Source organism: Protopterus annectens, chromosome 1.part1 (genome assembly GCF_019279795.1).
Source record: "Protopterus annectens isolate FY-2018-M chromosome 1.part1, PAN1.0, whole genome shotgun sequence".
NCBI lineage: Eukaryota > Metazoa > Chordata > Ceratodontiformes > Protopteridae > Protopterus > Protopterus annectens.
The window spans coordinates 698,043,296-698,070,474 of NC_056726.1; the positions used below are offsets into that span (position 1 = coordinate 698,043,296).

Sequence of the window (27,179 nt, forward strand, 5' to 3'; positions counted from 1 at the left end):
ACTCATTTGGCAGATTAGACTGAATGCGTACAATGCTCCTGGAATAAATGAAAACTGCTCTATCAGCAGTATTTTAAGGATTAAAAGTTTAGCAAGATGAACTTGCTAGATTTTATTAATTTTTAGCTCTTATTTTCTAGCTTTTAAAAATTTCTTTTATTGATATTAAGTTATAGTTAGTCGTTTGTTAGTTTGTAAGTAGGAGGTGTAATGTGTATAATAGTTTGAAGCGTAGGTGGGTTTATTTGATGACTATTTCTTTAAATGTCAATCAGTATTTTACTATTTGATTACTTCATTGTATTGGCACCTATTAGTATTTATAAGATGTATGCCACTTGTAACTTTTTGTCTGAAGACGTTTGTGCATGTTACACAAACGAAAAGCACTTTACATCATTTATTAAATTTATTTCTTTGCCGTTCAAGTGCTGCTTCTTTGTTCTGATTAGTTTTTGGTTTGGAAACAACAATACACAACATATGATTGAAAGTTTTATGTTTATTCAAAATAAACACACAAGTAATCATTTTTGCCCTTAGAGTGACATAGTGCTTTGACTCAAATCCAGATATAACTAATTCTGTGTGCTGTGTTCTGCAAGAAGAGTATCCTTTATAAAAAATATACTGCTCTCTTAAGTCACACACAAGCAGGCCTCTTTTTTATGGGGAGAGGGCAAAATATATTACATTTGAATGGAAGAGTGCAAGTGGAAAGAAATAACACTGATGTGGGTCTCCAGATAAAGGCTTTAGGGACTATAATACTGTGGATCACAGAAAAATTCCAGATAATGAAAATTATTTGGGCTAGGTGAAGATAAAGAAAACTGATTATAATACAAAAAAAAGAGATATATACTGTGTTAGAAACTTGTTGGCTGAAAGCCAGAAAGTAGCACGTGACATGACCAAGAAGGTTACATGTTCTATGAGTTCATTGCTGAATGCTGTGTAACAAACCACAAAATGTACTCAGAAAATAGCATAATATACTGTTGTAGAAATGAGATTAAAAAGAAAAGCTATTGCTAATGCCAACTGTCTTACAGCATTTCTAACCTGTTTTGGCTTACAAAGTCTGATAATACTATAAGTAGTACTCAAAACATGTTTTTTGCTTACAAAGAGACAGACAATAAAAACACATTTCTGTGCCACTGGGAAAGTCAGTTTAAAACAGTAAAGCTCTGCAAAAATATTTTTTGGAAAGCAGTATCATTCCCACCCAGAAAATTACATGCATTTAGTAGAAACAGCCATGCTGGAAGTGTTCCATGGTGCTGAAGATAAGGTCTAGACTGTAGCCCAAGTAAACTGGGTTTAAATGGTGTCTAAGGCAGTGGAGAAGTGAAAAGGTAGGGAATGGATTGAATGGTTTCTGCCAGCTTATTCATCAAAGGGGAGGAAATTGAGTATATCCCACCACATGAGCACCCATTGTAAGAGGGTCCTGAATGTTCATTTTTTGTATAAATGGACTCAACAGTATTAGTTTTGCCAGGAGTATCTACACAATCCACTGGGGGGTATGTGGAAGGCCACATTCATTCTGGACTCACTGCAGCAGTTACTGTAACAAGCATCATGTCCAACAGGGAGAGGGAAAGTAAGGGTATAACACTTAGTAACTGCCAGGGATGAAGCTACACGGATAGCACCTCAGCATCCCTGTGTGGCTTATGGAATGTGAAGTCTCTGCCCTGAGGTCTTGCCTCATCAGGGACAAATCCAATCTAGGATGCATACTGCGCTTGTGGCAGCTGACGTCATGGGGAGTTGCAGGGAACATCTGATGGTCAACATGCTGCTGTGGTCCAAAGCAGATAGAAAATAAAAGAACACTTTTAAGTTATTCTAACTGTTAAGAACATAAACATTTTGTGTAAATGAACACTTAATTCTCATTCTGCATTCTTTGCGTGGGTATTTGGTCATCTGGTCAATTAATATTTTATTCCAGCACATCTGATCAGGACTAGCCAATCAAATGTTTAAATTGTAACTTCCTCAGAAATTTGATGTCCTTGGACTTAGCTGACTTTTTTTTAAGCAATATACTTTTCTGTTTGGCTACAGGCATGACAGCTATTGTCAGATCAGTAGAAGGAGGGGGGGCAAATTAATGATGATTGCCCCATGGCAGTCGACACTGAAGTATGACTGGATGGGAAGGATGTGGTAAGCAAGGGGGCAATGATTGTCAAGTGGAGGGGAACACAGGTAGGAAACAATGTTTGTTAATAGAAGGGATGATGATAAGGCTAGAGACTCTCACTGAAAGTGGGAGCAAGGGGTGGTGGTCTAGGGGCTCCATTGGATGCAAAACTGGAAAATGCATATTGGCCCCTGTATGGATATAGGAGGGGGTACTAACAGTGCCAGTCACCATTACAAAGAGGAAAAGAAGTTGAATGTGACCACAATCTTTATCTGATGGATAGGTCTTGAGGTTCTGAGCACTGATCCAATACTGCTGGCAGAAGGTTGGTGTGAGGTATATATTTCAGATATCTTTCTCACTTCAATACTCCTACAAATTCTCTGCAAACAACATATCAGCCTAGGAATGATCCACATCTTATGTGTATAATGCATAGCATAAGTGTAGCAGTAGAAAACATGATGTATTTGGGGAAGGTCTCTGAACTATGAAAACTCAATATATTCCTCATGACGAGTGTAAGCCTAGTTAAAAGAGTTTGCTCAAGTGCAAGATACTTGTGAGTATAAGTTAATGCCTTTTAATCACTGTTTAAACTACTCTAGCTTCCACAAAGAATTATCTTTCATACTATTAGCCCGGGTTAATCAAAAACACTATAAAGCACTTGTAGAAATACTGATTTTTCAAAGCTACTTGCAAGAAAATGTCAGCAGATACAGGCTGATGTCAGTAATTGTGGAAACAGAAGCAGTCCACTGTGAATTAAACATAATTCAATCAGTTTGCACGTCATTGTAAACACTAAGGCAGAAATTTGTGCATACAAAGTATGCAGTGTGACCACTCCTGATGTGGAGTGATGCCCTTGATGAAGAAGCTTCTGCTTTAGTTTTTTTTTTTCTTTTTCAAATAACCACTAATAGCACTGAAATAACAACACAATTTACTGAGTTCTTTCAAGGCCCTCTATCAAAAAATGGATTCTGAGTTGTAAACATTAAGACCCTGCTAACATCATAGCCCCATGTTTTCACTACACAGAAAATGTTTGTAAATTCCTGCTATTTCTGGAACTTTTTGTTAAAATCTGATTATAGATGTTCATTCATGGGTTCTGTTTTGAAGGAAAAAGTGAACTAAACTGTTGTAGAACATGAGAGTCACTAGTATGTAGGGATATATGTGTTTAAGAAATATGCCTACAACATTTTCTGCCTTACTTCATTTATATGAAGGAATGAACAAAATCTGACTCATGAACATTTAATGCCTGATGAAAAAATTATCTCATAATGCTGACTAGATGCTTCTCACAATACTATAAAATTAGTTAAAAATGCTCTACATGAAGAACACAGCATAAAGGCATTACAGAAACAACAACAAATAAACGTAATCATTACACCTGTTAGGGCTGAAAAATGTCTTTTAGTTGCTTTTCAACAGAAGCACCATAGCAGGTGTAGAAGTAAAGCAGTCCATTGAGTTTATTGACTAAACCTCACCATTTTTTAGTGTCCAGAGAAGAGAAAAGAAATAGTTGTGTATGTGTCCATCAATGTTGCTTCTCTGGGGAATAAACCTAGTGTATGTTCCCAAAAAAATGTTTTTAATATCCCCTTTCAGTTCAAAAATCCAGCTCTGAAACTGAACAGGGAAGAAGCACACTGAATTCTGAAGGTGGCAGCAGGTGGTTTCCTTTAGCCAGTGGCAGTCTGGTTACCAATGACACGCAATATTTCTTTGTGAATGCTTGTATCTTGTGTATTTATGCTTGTGTCTCCACCTTGTCCATCTTCATACCTGCAAAAGACAAAACACAGTGTTCTTTGTTTTCTAGCTTTATGGAACAATTTACAATTTTTTTGCCATGTTTTGTACTATAATTCAAATCAGTCAGTCTACACCTGCCAAAATATACAATATATTCAAAATCAATAGAATCTTCACAACATACCATCTATTTGCTGTTCTTATTAATTTGATTATGAAAATGTCAGAATAAGGGTGTAAGGTTTATATTGGCTCCAAAGCTAAAAAAAAAACACATCATGATTTTTAAACACAAAGATGTGGACTTCACAGCCCCCTGAGTTATCCATCTTGTAAGCATCATCATACACTCTAGCTACAGTTTGGTGTAGATGTAGTTGCACACAGAAGCCATACATGTATATATTTTTTATTGTTTACTTTTGCTAAGTTAGTGCTCTGCCACCAGGGGTATTCAGGGGCTTTCCAAAGCAGTGTTGTACTATGCCCTGCTCTAAGTACCAACAGTGCTGTCCTTTATACTGCTCTAAGTATTAATAGTGCTGTGTTATGTATTGCTCTACAAACTGACAGCTATACTATGTCCTGCTCTACATACTAAGAGTGCTGTACTATGTTCTGCTCTAAACAGTAATACTATTTTACTATGCACTTCTGCAAGTACTGGAAGTACTGACAGTGCTGTACTATATTCTGCTCAAAATAGTAATACTCTTTTACTATGCTATGCTATCAGTAATGGAAGTACTGACAGTGCTGTGCTATGCTTTACTCTCGTAATACTGTTTTATTATGGTCTGCTCTAAGTACTGAAAGCTTTGAAACTGCTGTACTATATATCCTATTCTACGTACTTACAGTGCTGTACTTTGTCCTGCTTTAATTACTAACATTGCTGTGTACTGCGTTAAGTAATAAAAATGTTGTACTATGCACTGCTCTAAGTATTAGCAATGCTGTACTATGTCCTGCTATAAATACTGACACTGCTGTACTATGTACAAGTCTAAGTACTGAGAGTGCTGTAGTATGTATTGTTCGAAGTACAGAAAGCGCTATACTATGACCTGCTGCAAGTACTGACAATGCTGTACTATTTCCTTCTCAGAGTACTAACAGTAGTCAGTTATGTCCTGATCTGAGTACTGACAGTGTTTAATTATGTCCTGCTTTAAGTACTAACAGTACTGTACTATGTTCTACAGTAAGTAATAACAGTGCTGTGTACTGTTTTAAGTGGTTTACTATTGTTTGTGCGAATGACATTCTATCGGCTGCAATGTACCAAAAACAGAATGTCGAATGCACAAGCAGTTTTGCACCAGATAGTCAACTCCACATATGCAAATGCACAACTGCATTTGCATAAGTGGAAATTGACTATTTGCATGGTGATCGCGGTACAGTGGGGAGTATCACATTCCCACTGTAGTGCAATCTCGGAGTTAGAATATATAAGTAGGGGGTATGGGGGGTGCCGTGGGGCTTGCCCCCCTGCAAAAATGTGATAGCTGTATAGGAGTTTGATTTACATCAGCTCCTATATGGCTATCATGTGATGGTTTTGACAACAATGTCGAGTCAAATGCATCGAGCATTTGGTTCGACATTGTGAACGGTAGTTTTTTTTTACTTTCGGTATTACCATTCATTTATTTGAACGGAAAATGTTTTTCCGTTCGAATAAACAATAGTAAACAGTTTTAAGTACTAGCAGTGGGGGTCTATATTATATTCTTGAAAGCCAACAATGTTGAATCTGTAATTGTCGACATGATAATATCGAACGCTCAGAATCTCAAGCATGTAAACTGAAATCTCCGTAAAGTGAGATTTCCATTTACTGCAATGTAGTGTGGTCTTGGAGTTGGTATATTTAAGTAGCGGGGGGTGTTGAGGGTGCAGGGGGGCTTTCCCCCCTGCTTAAACCCGTTAGGGTTCTTTTTTCTTTTTCTTTTTTGTCTTTTTATAAGGTTGACGTTTGAAGACATCGACCATATGGTGTTCGATGTTTTCGAACGTCGATCTTATAATATAGACCCTAGCAGTGCTATACTATGTACTGCTATAAGTATTAGCAATGCTATAATGTCTTGCTCTAAGTACTGTCGGTACTGACAGTGCTGTACTATATTTTCCTCTATGTACTATGTCCTCCTTTATGCACTGACAGTGCTGTCCCATGTTCTGGTCCAAGTACCGACAGTACTGTACTATGTCTTGCTCTAAATACTGATAGTGATGTATGACGTACAGGTCTAAGTACTGGTGGTGCTGCCCTACATCCTGCTCTAAGTAATAACAGTGTTGTTATTGCTTTAAGTACTAATAATGCTATATTATGCACTGCTCTAAGTATTAGCACAGCTGTACTATGCCCTGTTCCAAGTACTGACATTACTGTATTATGCCCTGCTCTGAGTACTAACTGTGTTGCACAATGCACTTCTCTTAGTACTGACACTGCTGTACTATATATTGCTCTAAGTATGGACAATACTGTACTAGATACTTTTCTATGTATTGGCAATGCTGTAACAAGTACTGACAGTACCGTACTATATATTTATAGGTTCATAGGTGTGTACTAGGCTAATGACCCTGGAGCCTTTACAAGCCTAGCTCATAGAAGTGCCCTGGCATTGTGCCACCTGACATTAGTTCACAGTGCCTCTATCAAGTAGAGCCACTGGAGTGATCCCCGAGGTGAACTTTCTATTACCCATCTAATCATCAAGATTTCTCTTGAAGAGGGACATCGAGGTGCTCTGCTTGACATGTATGGGATGTCTATTCCAGAGCATGACCAGTCTCTGGGTGAGGAACTTGTCCCTCCAGCATGTTCTGTTGATTGTGGTAATGAGGTTGAGGTCTCTGGAGTGTGTGGCATGGAGGGATTGGGATTTCTTTAGATGTAGCATTTCTAACAGAGCTGGGCCAGACATGGCTTTATAAGTCAAGCAAAGATCGCCTCTAAGTAGGCGATATGAGACAGAGAATAGCTGGAGTCTTTTGAGTCTGTCCATGCAGGACATGTGTTAAATGCCTAGGATCCTCTTTGTGAGGTAGTTGTACTTCTCTAAGTATTAGCAATGCTCTACTATGTCCTGCTCTAAGTGCTGATAGTGATTTACAATGTGCAGGTCTAAGTACTAAAAGTGGTGACCTATGTACTGCTGTAAACACTAACAGTGATGTACTATGTCCTGCTCTAAGTACTGACAGTGTTGTCCAGTGAGTGCATTGATCTAAGCACCAAAAGTGTTGCCCTATGTATTACTCTTAAATATTAGCAATGCACTGCTATAGCCTGCTTTAAGTACTAACATTGGTGTCCTGGATAACAACTAAGGTGTTTAGGTTCATAGGTAGATACTAGGCTATCTGCCTGAGGGCATTTATAAGCCTAGCCAGAGTATGTCGGCTTTTGCCGCCCCATTGATTAATTATCTGAGCCTCTGTCAAGCAGAGCCAATGAAGTGATCCCAGGGGTGTATTTTCTGTTACCCATCCACTCGTCAAGGCTTCTTTTGAAGAGTGTTAGTGAGGAGCTCTGCCTAATGTAGTTAGGAATTTTGTTCCAAAGCATGGGGAGTCTCTGTGACAGGAATCTATCCCTCCAGCATGTTCTATTTATTGTTATGGTGAGGTTTAGCTCACTAGAGCGCGTGGCTCGCAGTGACTTGGATTTCTTTAGGTGGAGCACGTCCATCAATTCTGAGTTGGACATGGCTTTTGTAAGTCAGGCAGAGATCACCTCTGAAATAGCGATATGCCATTGAGTACAGCCAGAGTTTTTTCAGTCGGGCTGCATAGGACATATGTTTGAGGCCAGAAATCCTCTTGGTGAGATGCTTTTGTGGTCTTTCCAACTGTTGGAAGTGTCTTGTGAGGTACATCCCAAATGGGGCATTGTACTCTATGACGGGTCTGATGAGTGACGAGTAGAGAGCACTATAACCTCTTTATTTCTAGATGCGAACCCCTTAGTAATTAGATGGGCCACATAGAAGGATTTCCTAACTACTTTGGCAATATTATTGTCAAAGGAGAGATTACTATCTACCTGGGTCCTCAGATCTCTTATTACCTCTTCTGTATTAAGGGGGCTGCCAGCTATGTGGTAATTCATGGGTGTTTTGTTTTTCTCAAACGGGATGACTATGCATTTTTTGGCATTTAGTTTGAGGCCGTGGCTTTGACACCAGGTGTCTGTCTCAGTAAGGCCTTTTTGAAGGATGTCCATGTCAGCCGGAGAGTCAATTATGGCTCCCAGTTTGCAGTCATCGGCGAACTTGGTTAGCCATAGTCCTCCTGTGTTTGCCTGTACTTCTGAGAAATATATGCCAAACAGTAGGGCTCCCAGAACCGAGCCTTGCAGGACATCACTTGTGACTGGTTTAGAGTTGGACCTGGAGCCAGCTACTTTTACTGTGTGAGTTCTGTCTGTAAGCCAGTTGGCAACCCATCTTGTGATGTAGGGGTTTATGTTCAGGCTGGGGAGTTTTTCTATAATACCCAAGTGAGAAATGATGTTGAACGCCTTGGCGAGATCAAGGTAGGCTGTGTGAACCACCCTTCCCTCGTCTATGGCCTTGGTGACTGTCTCAAAGAAGTCATCCAGGTTTAGTAGGCATGATCTGCCCTTAACAAAGCCGAACTGAGTTGGGTCAAGTGTTTGGAGGTTCCCAATGTCTTTGTTAATGAGTTCCATGATGAAACGCTCCATAGCCTTGCAGACCAGGCTAGTCAGGCTTATGGGGTGATAGTTACCTGCGTCAGTTGTGGCCCCTCTTTTATGGAGCGGAATAACCATTGCTGTGTGCCATTCTATGTGCAAGTAGCCTGTGGAGAGGCTGAGGTTTGAACACCGTGTTTAGGTAGGGGGTTAGTTCATTCTGTAGTTTGTGCAAGACGCAGCCTGGGACACCATCTGGCTCCATTGATGCTGTGTTTTTGTCTTTTAAAAGGGCTGTTTTCACCTGTGCTTCTGTGATTTTCAGGACACTACACTTTTTTGGTTTTGTTGTAGGCCCTTTTGGAGGTGAGAGGGAGGTGAAGTTTGCACTAAATCTATCTGCCAGGATGTTGGCAATATCAGTAGGTTCAGTATATTTTGTGCTATTTTGCACTAGCTCAGAGCAGATCTGTGCATTGCCACTTAGATTCTTGACATAGCTAAAGAAGGCTTTGTGGTTATCTTTTGAATCCTTGGCTATTTTTCTTTCAAAGTTAGCCTTGGATGATTTTATGAGGGACCTTAGTTTCTTACTGATATTGATCAGGGATGTCTTTCCTTCTTGGGATTTGCGTTTTTTCTGAACTAGTTTCCTCCTTCTGTTGTATAACCTGTTTATGGCAGGAGTCCACCAGACTGATTTCCTTCTTTTAGGGGAGGGAGTCTTGGTTTTGCTAGGGATGGCACGATCCATGCATCCTTGTAGGTGCTCATAGAGTGCAATTGTAAAGGATTCTGCTTCTTGGGCAGTGTTATCCTTTAGCATGGGGGCTGTGAAACTTTCCACCTCTGCCTTAAGTAAGGTGAAGTTTGCTTTAGAAAAGTTTTTCACTGTGGTTTCCTTGGTTGGGGGTGGTGGTAGGGTGTGGACATCCAATGTGATTAGTTTATGGTCTGATCTAACCAGTGACAGGTTGACCTCTGGTACGAAACACCTGTCGCCCATGTTGGTGATGACCAGGTCCAATATGTTATGGCCTCTGGTAGGGGAGTTTACCAGCTGATCCAGGGCATTTGAGTTGATAAATTCCAAGAAGCGCTGCACCTGGGAGTTTGTACTCAAGTAGTTTTCCCAGTTAATGGTAGGGTAATTGAAATTGCCCAATATCAGGGTGTTTGGTAGGACCTTCATGTTTTCCAGTGTCTCCAGAAAGGTGGAATGGTGGTCCTGGGTCATGGAGTGTGATCTGTAGCAGGCCACAATTTGCAATGCAGGTTTGCCCAATGTTAGTTGCACATGGATTATCTCAGAGGTATCATGCTGCGCCACTAACCTGGAGGTGTGGGTATCCTTGATGAATATGGATACACCCCCTCCTTTTGTGTTTTGGTCCATGTTCTGTGGCCGAAATGTGTGGTATGAGTTTTAGCCCAGTAGTGCTGGAGTGCTCTCTGCAGCCTTGAACCAGGTTTCAGTTACTGCACAGATGTCAACGTTCTCCATACTTAGGAGTGCTTTGAGCGCATGCATTTTGATATTTAAACTCCTGGCGTTGAGTAGCATAACCCTCATTTTTTTACTTGTGCTGTTTACGGTGGTGGGTTTGAATTTTGAGCCTTGCCTAAAAAAGGCACTATGGGGGCAGCAAGAGCCTTGGCAAGTATTTGAAAGCCAAGGGGTGACAGTTGCAAGCCGTCACTTGTGAAGCAACGTGGCTTGTCGAACATGTTATCCCAGGCTGACAGACACTGGATCCCCTTTGAATGACACCAGAAGCTTAGCCAGTTGTTAAAACTGATAATTTTTTCTTTATACTGAGGTATCATTCTTGGTGAGGGCAGGATGCTATTCGGGGTCAGGGTCATACCTGCCTGAGCTACATGATCAGGGAGCTCTTCCATGTCTCTTTTCATGTAGCCCAGGGAGGTATGTCTCAGGTCATTCACACCAACATGAACAATGACAGAGTCATATTTGTACTTGTTTTGGAGTGACCTGAGTGCTTGTGTTATGTGGCAGATTCTGGCTCCCGATAAGCAGCTAACAGTAACCTTCTCCTTGTCCAGCCTAGAGTGGGACGTCAGCGTGCCTGACTATTGAGTCACCTATTACTAGTGTGTTAGGTATGTTATTTCGCCTTAAGGGCTGTTATTGTGCGGCACACTTGGTTGGTGATGGGTGGATAAAGAGCCTTGCCCTGCTGGGCAGTCAAGTGTTGGGGTATATTAGTGCTTGCTATTAGGTCTGAGCAAGTGCTGGACTGTAGGATGCTTTTTAAGTGCTTAGGTTGAGAGTTAGACTAGTTTTCAAATGAAAAACTGGAGCTGGGAATAATTTAACCCTAGCTAACTGGTGCTGCCCGGCACACAAAACCGTGCAAATGCAGTTTTTAAACTTCTGGGCTGGAACCACTCCTCCAGGGACAGATGGCTGCTCAAAGTTCCCCTCTCTCACAGGTGAACAGAGAAACTTCCCTCTATCCAAGTAAGGTATGGACAACTACACAAGGTACAGGGTTTGATTCTCACCTTTGAGGGAAATTAGGCTTAAATGACCCACAATGGCAGCTAGCCCAGTACTTACCTAAGAATGTGCTGCTCTAAATATTGACATACCACTCAACATCTTAAAGCAAAAATCTGGACAAAGCCAAAAATAATGGGGGACAAAGGACACAAAATAGGTGCAGATTTTAAATATTGCTCTTATTTAAACTTAAAAAGTTGCTAGAATATCAGTTTGTGTCTTAGCATGCATTTTCTGATGGATGTGAAGTCTGAAACTCAATGTCTGTCATTATTTAGTAACTTCCGTCCTCAGTAACTTGCAAGAAAACCACAAATTGTATAACAGACCAAAAATATGGGGCAAAAATCTCCTGCTCTAAGTACTGACAGTGCTGTCCTATGTACTGTTCTAAATACTAGCTGTGTCGTACTGTGTCCTGCTCCGAGTACTGACACTGATGTACTAAGTCCTGCACTATATAATAACATAGCTGCACTGTGTAATAGTCTTGGTACTGACATGTCAGCCTCTGTTAGTTATGCATCTCTGCACTATGTTGCAGACAGTATTTTTTTAAAAAGAAACTATACCAAAATCTTTTTTACTGAAAGCTGAATGAGAAATAATCCCACTCTATACATAATTCAATTTACTACTGCTTAAGAACAGTGATTATCATGGAGGTTATAAACAAAAGTACAAAGCTAAGCCAGAAAAAAATAATTTGCAGTTGCTTACCACTGCAGCAGTTTATAAAGCAGTTTGTAATGAGCAATACAGCTGATTTTACTCATCCATGTGTTCTGAGTTCCAAACTTTTGTAAGTTTTTATCTTTTTAATCAGAATGAAAATATAGTTTGTGTTGACATATGACATACTCATAAAATGTTCTCCATTGCTGACTTTGCCTGTCAGTCTCACCATTTAAAGTAAAATGCAGACCTGAATATGCATTTTAAAGAGTTCACTGTCCTCTTTCCTTACATATCCTTCAATCTAGTTGTCTCTCAGCAGGTAGTCAATGGCATTCAAAAGTCTCCACAGATGATAAAAAAAAAATGTTATACAAAGTATCTTCCTTGGGAAGGGAAAATCAAATCAAGGAAACCTCATGACGGGGGCTATCTGACTACATTGTAAGTGTGAAATTCCAGGCTGTGACTATAAGGCATCTGAGTAAAAAAATAAAAAAAAGATGACTTTACTATTACTGCTATATTCTGCAAGCTAAATGACTCAATTACTAGACAATGAAAAAAAAATATCCAGATAAGATTCTCTCCAAGAAATCTCAGAAAAAGGAAATGACGTAAGATGTGGTACTAAAGTTATCCAAACAGCTTCCCTAACCATAGCATTACCAAAGCAATTAGACAATGCAGGCATAGACAAAGTCCACTACATAGAAATCAAAGAACAGTTGGCTAAATATGACCAGGATGGATAGTAAGAACCCACAAAGGCGTAATTAAAGAATGAGAGTTCCAAAGCAACGTTGGGATAAAACAGCGTACACATCTTCAGCAACTGGATGATGCACAGAACGTACCATAAACTCTAATTTAAGAATATTTGGAATTCAAGAAGAATACAAAGAAGACACATGGTAAAATTCCCGCAAGGCTGTCTTTTTTGTAACTTCCTCAAAGGTTTTTGGGTTTCTAATACCTTGATGGAAATGAACCCCATTCATAAGTTAAGGTATGATTAAAGTTTATGAGGTTAGTATTTCTTCAGTCTTTAATAGTTTGCCAAGAGTGCTCTTCTCAGCACCTGAAACTGGTCAGAATTGCCTCCTTCTTAAGTAGCATATTTAAGTATGATTGTAAATTCTGTTTTTATTAGTCCTGTCACTTGTACAGGTATTGGAGCTGTTTGTGTATATATTTTCTACTTCACTTTAATTTATTCTTAAAAATCATGGTATTGTATGCTTTTGTGTCTCTGTATGTAAGACATTGAAATCACTGGGTATAGCAATTTCAATGATCAATGCTATTTTATTCTTTTTTTCTTGAACTACTACATCTGTTTTTCTTGCATCTGTTTTTTGACCTGTTGGTAATGAGTGATCCCATGTGATATAAACTTCAATATTATCTACAATGCTTTGTAGTTCATGTTTCCAATACTGTTCAGCTAGTTCTATATTGTAGTGTCTGCACAATCTCCAGTGCAACAGTCTTGCCATGTTAGTGTGTCTTTCAGTGTACAGGCCCTCTGCTATAAGTGTATCACACCCAGCAAGAAGATGTCTGAATATTCCCAGTTTTGTTTTACAGAACCTACATTTGTCTGTTTCTCCCACTTGTTCAATAGACTTTATAAACCAGTGTCTACATAGTCTGCTGTCTTGGGCTGCCATTATCAGCCTTTCATCTCTTGGCTTCAGTTCACCTCTCCATAGCCATTTCTGCTTCAAATCTTGATGGATCTCTATACTTGTCAATATATTTGTGGTCTTTCCAATTTTTTTCCTTCTCATATGATCCTTGTATATATATTTTTTATTTTGCTTTGGTACTCTCAGTTGCTGTCTGTTTTTTGTCAAGTTCTGGTTTTATGCTATTCTCACTTTGTTCCGTAATGCTTCTGCTAAACGATGCAAATACATCATCTTAGACTTCTTCTCTTCAAGCTTTAGAGCTTTCACTATGTTTGGGTTCAGTGAGGCCAGCAGGTATGTATGCAGTTTTATCATTGCATACCTACACATGTTGTCATTTTTGAGGATGATCATACCTCCTTTAGTCCAGGGGTTATATAATCTTTGTTTACCCTGTTTTTTTTTTTAATATCATTAGATAAGCATAGATATTTTCCTGTTTCTTGTCCAATTGATTCAGTGCTGTTCAGGACCAAATCAGTCACATCAAAGCTGTAAGTTGGAATGGAATGAGCTTATTAATTTACATCTTGGACTTTATTCCTAGATGTCAAGGCAGTTTTTGACATTAGCTTTAGTCTTCTGAAATATTCCTTCTTGGCTTTGTTCTCAGTTGTTCATGCTTTACTGCTGATCCTCATAATGCTGATTCCAAATATTTATATACTCCCTCCTGATCAGTTACCTTTATATCATATTCCAGTCCCGGATCTGTATGTGTACTAGGTTGATATATTTGGTGCAGCAGCTTTCCTTTTATAAATGTTACTGTAGCACACTTATCAAGACCAAATGTCATTCATATATCATCCCAGAAAGTTTTAACCATTTGTAGTTGCACTTTCAGATCCTCATCTGATGACATATATAATTGTACATTATCGACAAAAAAGGTAGATGAGATATCTTTGAAAAGAGTTGAATTCTGGGAGTGAATCTGTAACCATAGTTTAATCTATTAAATAAACATAATTAAGGGCAAAACAAAACAGTAATGGGAACAAAGAATCAACCTAGAATACATGCCTTGGAATTTTTATTTTTGTGGCAATAATTTGCCCTTTGTCATAACTTATCTGCAAAGTGGTTTATCACTGTTTCATAGTCACTGCAATGTAAATGATCAATGAATGGTATATCTTATATACATCTGAAAGCATTCCATCATCCAAGAAAGTGGGATGCTGTTAAATGTTGATTTGTAATCTATCCATGCCATATGCTGATTCTTATAGATACATTTTTGTCAAAAGGCATTATTAGTCTTTAGTTTTCAAGATGGCTTGCAGGTCCACTGTTAAGGAAGAGTTTTAGTGTTGACCAGGTTGGTACCTGTATGCAATGTGCATATAAGTAATTTTTACCCAAGGCTAAATCTTTGTGTAAAGATGTTAATATCATTAGCCAAAAATTAGGTACTGCAGCGGGGCACAGGGGGTTTCATCTAAGAACTTTTCTTAGTTTTACCTAAATTCCTCTGGTTATTACTTCATTTCATATCCTCCACAGTAGACGTTCTTACTGTTTCTTTTAGTTCCTTTATCCATTTAGCATGTTTGTTATATTCAACGATCTTCATAAATGCTTGTCTGAAATGCAACTTTCTTCTTTTTATTTGGTAATGTTTCACTCCTTTTGCCTTTCTTCCCTGTTCTCTATAAAACCTTGTTGGGGTCATCAGTAAATTACTTACTTTGATCTTTTTCCTGATATTTTCCTGCACACCTTTTTAAGTTTCTGCTTGGGCTGATACTTTTTGTTTTGTTGGTAATAATGTATGACAAATGCTGGTCTATTTTAATACTGCCTGCTGCTTTTACCACATCCATCATTCTAAGACTTTTTGATGACCTGTTTCCTGTTCTGTATTCTTCTAAACAATAATACTCCTTAGTTGCTTTATAGCTTTCTGTATTCTCTGTTTCTAAGTAGGAATTCTACTTATTCTCATCCTTTCCTTTGTTACTGTGCATTTTTGTGGTAATACTTTCTTGGGGAATCAGTAAAAAAACTCAAAGCTAGAGGTAAGAGCTATGTTAAGACCTTGTTTCCATGAAGCAAAGAACTGTAATTCACAGACACATTTGTTGCAATGAGGCAAGACCTCATTATCAGCTAATTCATATGTCACTGAATCACTGTTAACTACATGAGTGCTAATCAGTACTTACCTGTGGTAGTTAACACTGACAACTGATGCATCCTGTTAGGACAGACCCCCGCCCCACCACCACCAATATTCACTCTCCCACAGACATACACACTATAAAAAACACACATATACCACATAGCCCATACCTGTTCCTGTTGTTAAAATGTCCTTGATGCCTCCTTTTTCCCTGTCATGGCAATTCATGGATGATTACAGTCAGTCATTAATGTGACTCAATAGATTTTCATACTTTGTATCCTTTAGTAAATGCACACAAGTGCAAAAGCTGTTTTTCTAATGACATTCCCACCATTACATTTGGTATTGTGCTTGGCATTGTGTATATTTATTATGGTATGAGGTCATGAGGTGTGCTTTACATTCCCTGTCCAGCTCCCTCATAACACATGAACTGTTACAGACATTGAATAATACCCGAGATTCTCAATATATGTTATAAAAGCCCTAGTACAGTACGTTAATTCTGGTGTTTCTTGTGACAAGGGTACAGGGTTTAAAGCTGCTTTATTTATTTTTGTAGTCTTAACTTTTTTTCTTCCATTACATCATTATATTTCTTCTCTGGTGTTTAGTGGTAGTGGCGATATCTAATACCCTCATTGGGAGGGTACATAGTTGGAATCTACTTTTATTACCTTTAAGGCATGCTATTTATAGCATTCCAGGCATCTAGTGGTTCCCTGTGCCACCTTTTTTTCTAAGTGCCTTTAAGGCACAGTATATGGTGTATCCCTAGCGGCCGGTGTTCCTACCTGACCTACACCTCCTTGACCAGTCAAAAGCATTTGACACAGTTTCTCACAACAACCTCTTGCTACACTTATCCTCCCTAGGTTCATCTGACTCTTCTCTGCAATGGTTCACTAGTTACATATCAAATTGATACACTTCTGTCAAATGGCAATCTGCTCCCTCTCTCTCATAAACTACCTGTTAATACTGCTGTTCCTAAAGGATCCATCCTTGGTCCTCTCCTTTTCAACATATTTATTATTAATGAGTATACATTCTCCAAGCAGACTACACTCATACAATGTGCTGATAACTCCACCATCTTTTGTTATTCTGACAGTGTCAGCCATCTTCAAACTATCAGTCATGAGGCCTTTAACTTGAAAGAGGTCTGGCTTCAGCACAGCCAACTCTCACTGGATCTTAACAAACACTAAGCTATTACTTTTCTTTCCAAAGCATTTCCCCCAAGAAAAAGATAATTTTACAGTTTCTTCTCTAAGCAACACCAAAACTGAAGTCATCACAAAAACCAAACTTACAGGAGTAATCAGTAGGGACCGTGTTTATGCCGAATGATATGATGATACATTGTTTTGCATTTAGCTTGAGGCCATGACTTTGGCACCAGTCATTAGTTGCTCTGAGACCCTCTTGCAGTATGCTAACATCATTTGGGGAGTCAATGATAACATCCAACTTACAGTCGTCCCCAAACTTGGTTAGCCACAGGTCTTTTCTGTTTGCCTGGACCTCTGAGAAGTAGATGCCAAACAGTAAGGGTCCCAGAACAGATCCCTGGGGAACTCCACTAGTGATAGGTTGCTATCAGAGGTGGAGGCACCTACTTTGACCTTGAGGGTCCTGTCGATGAGCCAGTTGGCCACCCACCTGATGAGATAGGGATTTACTCCAAGTTGTGTTAGCTTTTTGATGATGCCCAAGTGGGGGGTTGTGTCAAAGGCCTTGGCCAAGTCAAGGTAAGCTGTATGTACTGACTTTTCCTCATCCAGGGCCTTGGTGACAGTCTCCAAGAAGTCAACCAGGTTCAAAAGCAAGATCTGCCTTTGATGAATCTGAACTGTATGGGGTCAAGTGCTTGAAGTTTGCCTACATCCTTGTTTATGAGATCCATAATAATACGCTCCATGGCTTTACAGATCAGACTTGTCAAGAGGAATATATAATCTTGATATGGATTGATTTTTATATATCCTCACATCTACTAGTGTAGGTGCATAGAGACTCTCTAGTTAAGTCCACTGCTCTACTATATGTTTGGTTAGATATTTAAATATGTTTAGCTTAATACTTGTATTCCTCTAATTATCTATGCCTCCCAGGTGTTCTGCCCTCTATTGCTATCCTGAAAAAGCTTGATTCATCAGAAGGACACTACTCTGCTGTTGACCAAACTGAAAAACTGACTTAAAACAGTCCCACTACTTAAACTTCCTAAGGTTAATAACTCTATAAAATTATTCTACTGTATAATTATATATGCTGAACTAGGTCTACAGCACCAAATGTGTGTCCCTCATTATTAGTTCAGGCCCCTTAACCTCTGTAGTATGGCAACTTTTGTAGCTTACTACAGCTGATTCTTAGTGGCCATAGAGTGCAATTGCTTGTAACCACTATATTGGGTTAGAACATCAACATATTACATTAGTTAGCCCATAAAGTAAATGTCCTCTCTAACAAGTTGTATAAAGAGCACAGGGAAAGTTTTAGATTAATTTCCATTCACCACTCACCTTTGGCTCTAAGATCCTTGTGGTCTCATTTAAAGTCTCGATCTGCTCTCCCAAGGGCTCACTTTCTGCCTCACCCTACCCCCAATTCCCAACCACCCCCAGTGCTGCTACATTTATAGCAACCTTAACCACTCCCACTTCACTAACACCCAATCATCCTTATCTCCCAGTTACATTCCTACCCCCTCCTACCACTCCTTCCTCTATCACCCTCATACATACTGGTAATAACCCATTTAATATTATATAGTCACTAAATCCCATAATGTCACCACCAAACATAATGGTATTGCTCTCATTGTTTGCCTTCATGCTTATTCCATACCTGCTCACATTTTATGAAAACCAGTATAGCCTAGAATTCAAATATCCAAAATACCAAACATCCACCCTAATATTTTACAATCTAAAAGACCACCAAATATAGAGCCCAGCAGTATACAACACTTCCTGCATAAGCTATCAACCTACTTATGTTAGGTATATCAGGTCTAAAACCAGACACTATCATAAACTAATAAACACATTTTTGAAGCTTATACTGCACTTACACTATAACCTCATAATCGATGGTGACATTCATCCTAACCCAGGCTCACCCTCTCTTAACAAAATTGGCTCCCACACAAGTCACCTCACCAAAACAACATCTATTAATTGGCCCCTCAAGTCACTACTGATCTGTCACCTCAATATCAGAAGCCTAAATAACAAAGTGCATGAACTACATGCCCTCTTAGACATCCACTCCCCTGACATACTCTAACAGAAACTTGGTTAAAACCATCAACCTCTGATAATGAAATTCTTCCACCCGAATATAATATTCTTAGATTAGACAGGACTACTAGGAAAGGAGATGCAGTAGCTGTAATTTATAATTCTACTCTCAATGTTACTATGGACCCCATACATGCTCCCCAAGCAAACAATGCAGAAATTCTATCCACCAAAATTCACATAAACAATAACAAATGTATAAGGATTGTCTGTGTGTACATTCCTCCAGGGAATAATGTAACCACCCTAGAATGTATCCTCAACTCATTATCTAGCACCTGCCCTCAGGAAACCTTTGTACTTGGAGATTGCAACATTGACTGGAATACCTGTTCCGCAGAAACTCCCTCCACCCACATTAACCTATATGAGTTTACACAAACCATTTCCACTCCAACCAGGATAGCTAAATCCAGTTGTAAGGAAAGTATACTAGACGGGATACTTAATAACTCCCATCCCCAACTGTACACTTCAGTTACCCTTCCTGATGACCTAAGTGACCACTTTCTTACCTATGCAATTAAGTATAAATCCATCATTCTCCATCAGTCCATTCTCAGAACAATAAGAACCAAAAAAAACTTTTACCTTGCCAAATTCAATGATGAACTTAAAGCATGTAACTGGTCAGTACTAACGCAACTACCCCTAGATGAAGTTGAAGTCTACTTTAACAATAAATTTTTCAAGATCTTAGATTTCCACACTCCCATGTGCTCCACTAGAATAAAATCAAAAGTTGCTCCATGGCTTACCAAAGATACCAAATCTAAAACTGCCCTCAGAAAAAAAGCCTGGGCCCTATGGCATACCACACCCCCCAAGACCAAATAAAGTACCGGCAGCTAAGAAATGAAACCAAAAAATATGTCTTACTTGATGAGAGAAACTACTACTACCATTTACAACAAAAAATCAAAACAATCCCCAGAAATTCTGGGCAAGTATAAATAAATGAATGCACCCAAGCCAAACCACTACCCATCCCCTGCAGCCACCACTGATAAACCACCTGAGGATGTCGCTACCATGTTTAACTGTTTTTTCACAGAAACTATCCAATCCGTAGCTAATTGACTAACCCCTAGCTTCCCCAGTACAAATCAGCCAATTCTTGATACCCATCTCTCTTTTAGATTCCAACCAGCCGCTACTTCATTTATTCAAGCTTTACTCAAAAAATTAAAACCTACTGCCTTGCCAGCCAATCATCTCCCTGCTGAATATCTGCAAAAAGCTGCTGATGCTTTAGCATACCCAGTTTCCATTCTTGTCAACCGCGCCATAGCAGAAGCCTCTAGCCCCTCCATCAGGAAAATATCCTATGTGATACTACTCCATAAAGGTGGTACTTCCACTGAATTATCTAACTTTTAACCAATAGCCATACTGTCTCCACTTGCCAAAATTATGGAAAAATGCATACATGTACAGTTGATGCACCATCTTACCCAAAACAATTTACTGGCAAACGCTCAGTATGGTTTCAGGCCTCATCATAGCACCACCTCAGCCCTCCTTGCCTTCTCTAATACCAGTAACCACAACCATAACAATAACAAATTATCCTCAGCCTTCTTTTTGGACCTCTCAAAGGTATTTGATATGATCAATCACCAGCTTCTAATTCAGACCCTAAAAACTACCTACGTAGATAACACTGCTCTCCACTGGTTCCAATCTTATTTGTACGGCAGACAGCAGGCTGTTCTATGGCAGAATAAACTATCTATCCTCTTACCAAATACTCTGGGAGTCCCCCAGTGATCAATATTGGGTGTTCTTCTGTTTTCTATCTTTATCAATGATCTCTACACTGTCATCCCAGAGGCAACTTGCATTCAATACGCGTATGACTCCACTCTGATATGCTTGGCTTCCTCTCAATCAGATCTGTGTGCAAAATCACAGTCTACTTTTAACAGAGTTGAAAAATAGCTATCTGATTGCTGTTTGATCTTAAATCCTAATAAAACAAAGTTGCTACTTTTCTTCCCCACCAACAAGTCTAACCCCCTTTCCTTTTCTATATACTCTAGTAATGGTACCACTAACTCTCCAGACTCCCATACAAAACTATTAGGAGTCATTATTGACAATATACTCAAGTTCGATCTACACATCAACAAAATTATTAAAACCATCACTAAAAAACTTGGGTCACTTTACAAGATCAAGCCTTTCCTTACCCCACCTGCTCATACTGCAATTGCCCACTCACACTTACTCTTGACCTTACTCTCTGCTTCCCCTCTACTGACCAACCTAGGTAAAACAGAACTCAATAAACTATCAACCTGCTATAATCACATTGCCAGATTTGATACTGGTATGCCCTACAAAACACACCACTGTACTAACCTAAGATTTATTGGGTGGTTAGAACTATCTCACCTCATCCAGTTCAACCAGATGATAGTTACATTTAAAGTACTAAACCTACCTGACAAAACACCAGCACTCAAACCCATAATTTACCCCTACAGCAACCTTAGTACACTATGATCATCAAAAAAACTGCTCGTCCAAACTATCAAAGCTAATAATTCAGCCGGTGACTCTCTGTTTGCTAACTGTGTTGGAAAAATTTGGAATTCCCTACCAGCAGATGTTACTCTAGAACCCTCCACAAGTTGATTCAAAAATAGACTAAAACAATACTTTAAGTCACACTGGTCTTGCCGCTGTTCTAATCCTGACTAACACACTCACTATTATTCCAAAGTAATTATACCAGTCTTTCTTAACCATCTTGAGATTCCTAGCTCCTTAGCTTACATACATCTGCTGATTACTAAATGCATCACTTGTTTTTTTCTGAAATAATCTTTAATGTCTGAAATAATCTGTAAATCTTGTCTTTTTTTCTGAAAAATCTGTAAATAATATCTCTGTTCACTTTATTTTTGTTTTAAGTCATATGAAACATATTATTATTTGCACCATGGAGCTTTTCTCCCCAGGCCTCCGCTGAAAATGGACAAGTATCCAGTCAGACTATCTTGGTCAACAAATGTAAAATAAATAAAATAAAAATAAATATCATCTTATAACCATGAAGCATTCTTCTTGTTTTTCTGTCCAGTTGATCCAATACCTTTTGAAGCAAGTCAATCACCCCAACACTGTAAGTTAGAACAGGAACAGCAAACTGGTTTATAGTATGGACGTTGTTCCTGGATGTAAGGGCTATTTTCAGTATTAATTTTAGTCTCCCAGAATGTTCCTTACTCAGATTTCTTCACATTTGTTCATGTTTTATTGTCGATCTTTTATCAGTTCCCAAATATTTAAAAATTCCCTCCTGCTCAAGTGCCTTTATATGACATTCCTGTCCTAGACAGATATTTTCTTTGCGCTGCACCTTTCCTGCTTTATATGTTACTTTTATGCATTTATCAAGACCTTACATTTGCACATTTATCAAGAACAAATGACAATCTTGTATCATCTGAGAAAGCTTTGACCACTGCCAATTGTGCTATCAGCTCCTCATCTGATTACACAGTTTCAAATCATCCATAAAAAGAAGATAAATCTTTATACTTTGTTGTTTTCTGGGAGCCAAATTGTATCCTTGGCCAAATCTGTTAAGTAGACAGTGGGTCAATGGGTTAATGGCAAGCCAAAAAGAGCAACAGTGACAAAGATTCACCCTGGAATATCCCCCTTTGAATTTTTAACCCTGGGATAATAATGTGTCCTTTATCATGACTTAGCTGCAAAGTGGTTTGTCACTGTTCCATGGTCACTGTAATGTAATTGATCAATGCAGAGTGTATCTTATACATGTAACCACTCCTTTATCCATGAATATGCGATGCTCTCAAATGCTTTTTTGTAGTCTATCCATACCATGCTTTTATTATTCTCCTTTTAACAATTCCCCATTATGACTTTATTTAATAACAAATGACCCTTTGTGTCACATGACTTTCTTTTACTACCTTTTTGCTTCTATTGCCATGATTGAGTTTTCTTCTAAGTGACTATAAACTCTGTTGCATCAACTCCAGTACACAGTTCATAAATCGTTGAAGGCATGTTACTGGTCTATAGTTTTTAGCATAGCCTGCAGGTTCACTTTTAAGGAACCTATTCCTCCAGCATGTCCTGTTTATTGTGGTGACAAGGTTTAGGTCCATACCTCTCAACCGTGCTGAATTGCTCAGTTTTTACCGAGTTTTGGGGTTCAAATGAAGGGGTGCCATGATTCCTGAGTGGCACCCCTTCAGTTCCGATTTTTTTCTTTTGTTTTTAATTTTTCATGGCTGTTAGAGCTGACGTCATTGCGTACGTGATGATGTCAGCTCCGTCAGGGTTACTAGCCTGCACGATGATGTCAGTTCACTCTCCCAGCCTGTCGGAATTGAGCTCAAGGAGCTCACGCATTTCCGGCCTGTCTGAAATGCGAGCGGGAACCTGGAACGGCAATCAACAGTTGCTGGTGTTAGATTAACTTCTATTTCATGTTCTGGTTGCTCTTGTATCATTATCGGACTGGTAAGGTTGCTGGATTATACTACATCATTCGTCGGCATCGGAATTAATACATTTTTGGATGCGATTATTCTGCGAAGTAAGTACTGTGAAGTAAAAATTAAGAAAATTACTTTCAGAGAAGTGTGTGTTTTGGGAGGGGGGCATCTATCGTCTTTATGTAAAAATTACCTTATAATAATATAAACTGGAGCATGAAGGATAAGTGTTGAAGCCTGCAAACAAACCACACAATTACTGTATTCACATACTCATAGTGTACAAGAAGATTGTAATATAATGATACAAAGGATTCTAAGAAAGTATTTATATGACATTGAATTGTGCAGAGTCTCTGTCAGATACATTATCTGATAAAGACATTGGCTACTTTTGCTGTAGTATCAGTACACATTGTGTTTGGGAATGTTACTGCACCTTCCTAGTTAAATGTGAGCATAGCATACCAAGGTAAATTCAAAGTAATAATAGCAGTCGCTTGCTTTCATAAACAAGGAATAAATAAGCTCCTTACTTTTTGCTTAGTATGTTTAATGTTTTCTGAGAATACCTACACTGCTTGATAGTTAGTTAATACCTACCCACAGCTCTCTTAGGCCTGCTGAGAATGCACTTTTTCGCAAGCAGATATATTTTTAGTTTTAATTTGCAAGGTCGTCATGGAATTTGTCAGACTTCTTATCTTCTGTGGGAAACTTCTGCTAAAGTAACATACTGCTTAAGTAATAAATGCAGTTAAGAGATCTATTTTATTAGTTTCTTCTACAACAATGCATATCATTGATAGAACGTTTTGCTGCTTCAGATGTTAATGGCATCTAATCTTTTAGTTCTGTGCTAATTTTTTTCAGTCAAATCTCTGTGATATTAATGGTGTATGGTATTGAAAGAAATGCACTTCATTCTAAAAATCTAACCCTGCTGTTATCAAAGTAACTTCCAGCTTATTAGCAACAAAGAACTTCTATCCTTTGTGCTTCCCTGTTTGCCAGTGCTTCCTGAATTAAACTGCTGTTTCCTGTTCTTTATATTCATGACCACATCTGGGAAGCTTGCTCACAGACCCACAGCTTAATAATCTAGCATAGTTGCAATGATATTACATAAGGCTTTGGTAATTGCTTTCCGGATTGACAAACTGCCCTTAATTAGTTTAGTCCTACATAGCAGAATCAGTAGTTATTAATTTCCTTAAATGATTATATAGCCATCTGGTAGTGTGAACGTGGCTGTAAATGACTGTTACTGTTAAACCATGTTGTTGATTGTGGATGGATGGATTATATAAAGACGGTGTTGCACTGTTTTTTGTTTCCTCCATTGTAACTTTAGTGGTAAAGAAATCTATATTATTGTACAGCTGATTACAAGTGGTGTTTTTAGCTGTTGTGTGGTTTCCCTGCAAATCATAATATTTTTATCTATCTAATTCTGTTTTTTTTTTCTGTTCTTTTAAGGCTTCAGTTCATTATGACAGCATAACAACTTGCACTTTCAAAAAAAAAATGGCCTGGACATTTCTGAATATATCTGATTGCGGTGATGGTTTTACCTCTGTGAATGAATAATTCATATACGTTTGTCTGTAAAGACACAAGTGTGTAGTAATATGCTTTGCAGATATACATGTAAAGCTGTGTACATTCTTAGCCTCAGCTTTGTTTTTTCCTTTATTGCCATTTTGAGTTTGCTTTTTACTATATGCTGTACTTGTGTATTAGAAGGGTTGTGAAAGGTCCTCCGATAGTGCTATTACTAGTCTCATGATAATGTGCAAAGTAATGCAGGCCAATACATGAAGCTCACCTGAAATTTAACTGACCTTTCAGGTTAAAATGCGTTGTGTGTCATTAGTTGAAGAATGTTAACAGTCGAGTGTTTGCATTTGGTGCACTGGCCAAATGGATTTTCTTTGGATGTGGTGTGAGTGGGTTTCAATGCTGTTTCAATGAATGTGAGTTTCAAGGGCAGACAAGTTTTAATTCCAACTATTTTCATTGTGAGACAGTATTGCTTTTACTAGATGTCTAGTAGTGTTTTTGCATTGTTGTGCAGTCAGTGCTGTAAAAATAAAATCCAAATAATCACTGGAGAAGTAAAGCAGTATGCACACATTAGTGTTTATGGTAACTGGGGTGAAATGGTCAGGTAATGGGACATTGTAATGGCTGCAGGGGGACTCTGGTGCCATATTTTGGTTGCCCGTTCTTCAGTTATGTTTGAAAGTTGGTATCCCACAATTCCAATGGAGTGGGTGGGGTTACATAATTATGCATGTAAATTAGATGTTAATCAGTGTACAGATTTGTACCTATTTTTCATGGGCCTTGTCCAGATTTTTGATGTTTCCAGGTTGAGAGGTATGTTTAGGTCCCTAGAGCGTGTAACTCAGAGGGATTGGGATTTCTTTAGGTGTAGCATGTCCAACAGCTCTGAGTTTAACATAGCTTTATATGTTAGGCAGAGATGTCCTTGGAGTAGGCGATATGCTACAGAGTAAAGCTGGAGTTTTTTTGAGACGGTCAGTGTAGGGCATCTGTTTGAAGCCAGTAATCCTCTTTGTGAGGTACTTCTGTGGCCTTTCCAGCTGCTGCAGATGTCTTGTGAGGTACATTCCAAAAGGGGCATTGCACTCTATAATTGGTCTAATGAGTGCCGGGTAGAGGGGAACAATATCCTCTTTTTTCCTGGATGAGAACCCTTTTGTGATGAGGTGTGCCACACAGAAGGATTTCCTTAATGCTGTTTCAATTCCTCTGGCTGTTACTTCATCCCACTTCATATCCGAACATTTAAATGTCTGTTTCTTTCACTTCTTCTGTCCATTCAGCATCTTTATTATGTTGCACAGGGTCTTCATAGATATTTCTCCAAAATGTGTAAATTTCTTCTTTTCTTTGGTGGTGTTTCTATTCCTTTTGCTTTGTTTTCCAATTGTCTATAAAATGTTTTTGGGTCATCAATGTATTTCTTATTTTGTTTTTTCCTTTATATTTATTTGCATACCTTCACAGTTTCTCAGTTTGTGCTGATACCTTAAGTTTATTATTTGCATTAGTATATGTTGGATCCTAGTCTGTCTTAATACTGAACGTTGCTTTTATCACATCTATCTTTCTAAGTACTCTTGTGGATCTGTTCCCTCTTCAATACTCTTCTAACAAATACACCTCTTGTCTTTGTTACTTTATAGTTTTCTGTATTCAGTATTTCCATGGTGGCATTTGATTTTTTTCCCTTCCTTTCCCTTATTTCCCTATAATTTTGTGGTAAGACTTTATCTGTTATTAATTTAGCTGCACAGTAATATATCCTACTTACTTCAGTTATTTGCCCGTTCGATTCTCAGTTAGAGCGTCTTCTGTGTGGCGACATGCGTGAATGGGCGTTCCTTCGTTGAAAGTTGTGCATTAGGCCCGGCAAGCCAGCAGGTAAAAATCTACTGCCAATCATTAGTGGACTGGAGTTCCGCTATGGCGACTCCTAACCGGGAAAAGCCGAAAGACACATCAACAACAACAACTTCAGTTATGTCATATGAATTTCTGTTAATAGTCTTTATTACTTTGTTCATTTGTTTTATCAGACTTTAACAGTTTGTATCTTATTGACTTTCTGCAATCTGTATCTTTCATTGATCTTTATAGGTCTATTCGTCTCTATAAAATCAATCAACTCTTCTATTGGATAATTTTCTTCTAAACTGAGGCAGCTTCT

General features: G+C 38.6%; 1 protein-coding gene across 1 annotated transcript in view; it reads right to left on the reverse strand.

Annotated features, from left to right (window-relative positions):
* Positions 1–484: 484 nt before the first annotated feature.
* Positions 485–27,179, reverse strand: part of PARP8 (poly(ADP-ribose) polymerase family member 8) — a 1,481,732-nt gene continuing 1,455,037 nt past the window's right edge. The window contains exon 26 of the mRNA XM_044077685.1: positions 485–3,973. Coding sequence (XP_043933620.1) covers positions 3,871–3,973 — 103 coding nt within the window. The 3' untranslated portion in view covers positions 485–3,870. The remainder of the gene's footprint in view (positions 3,974–27,179) is intronic.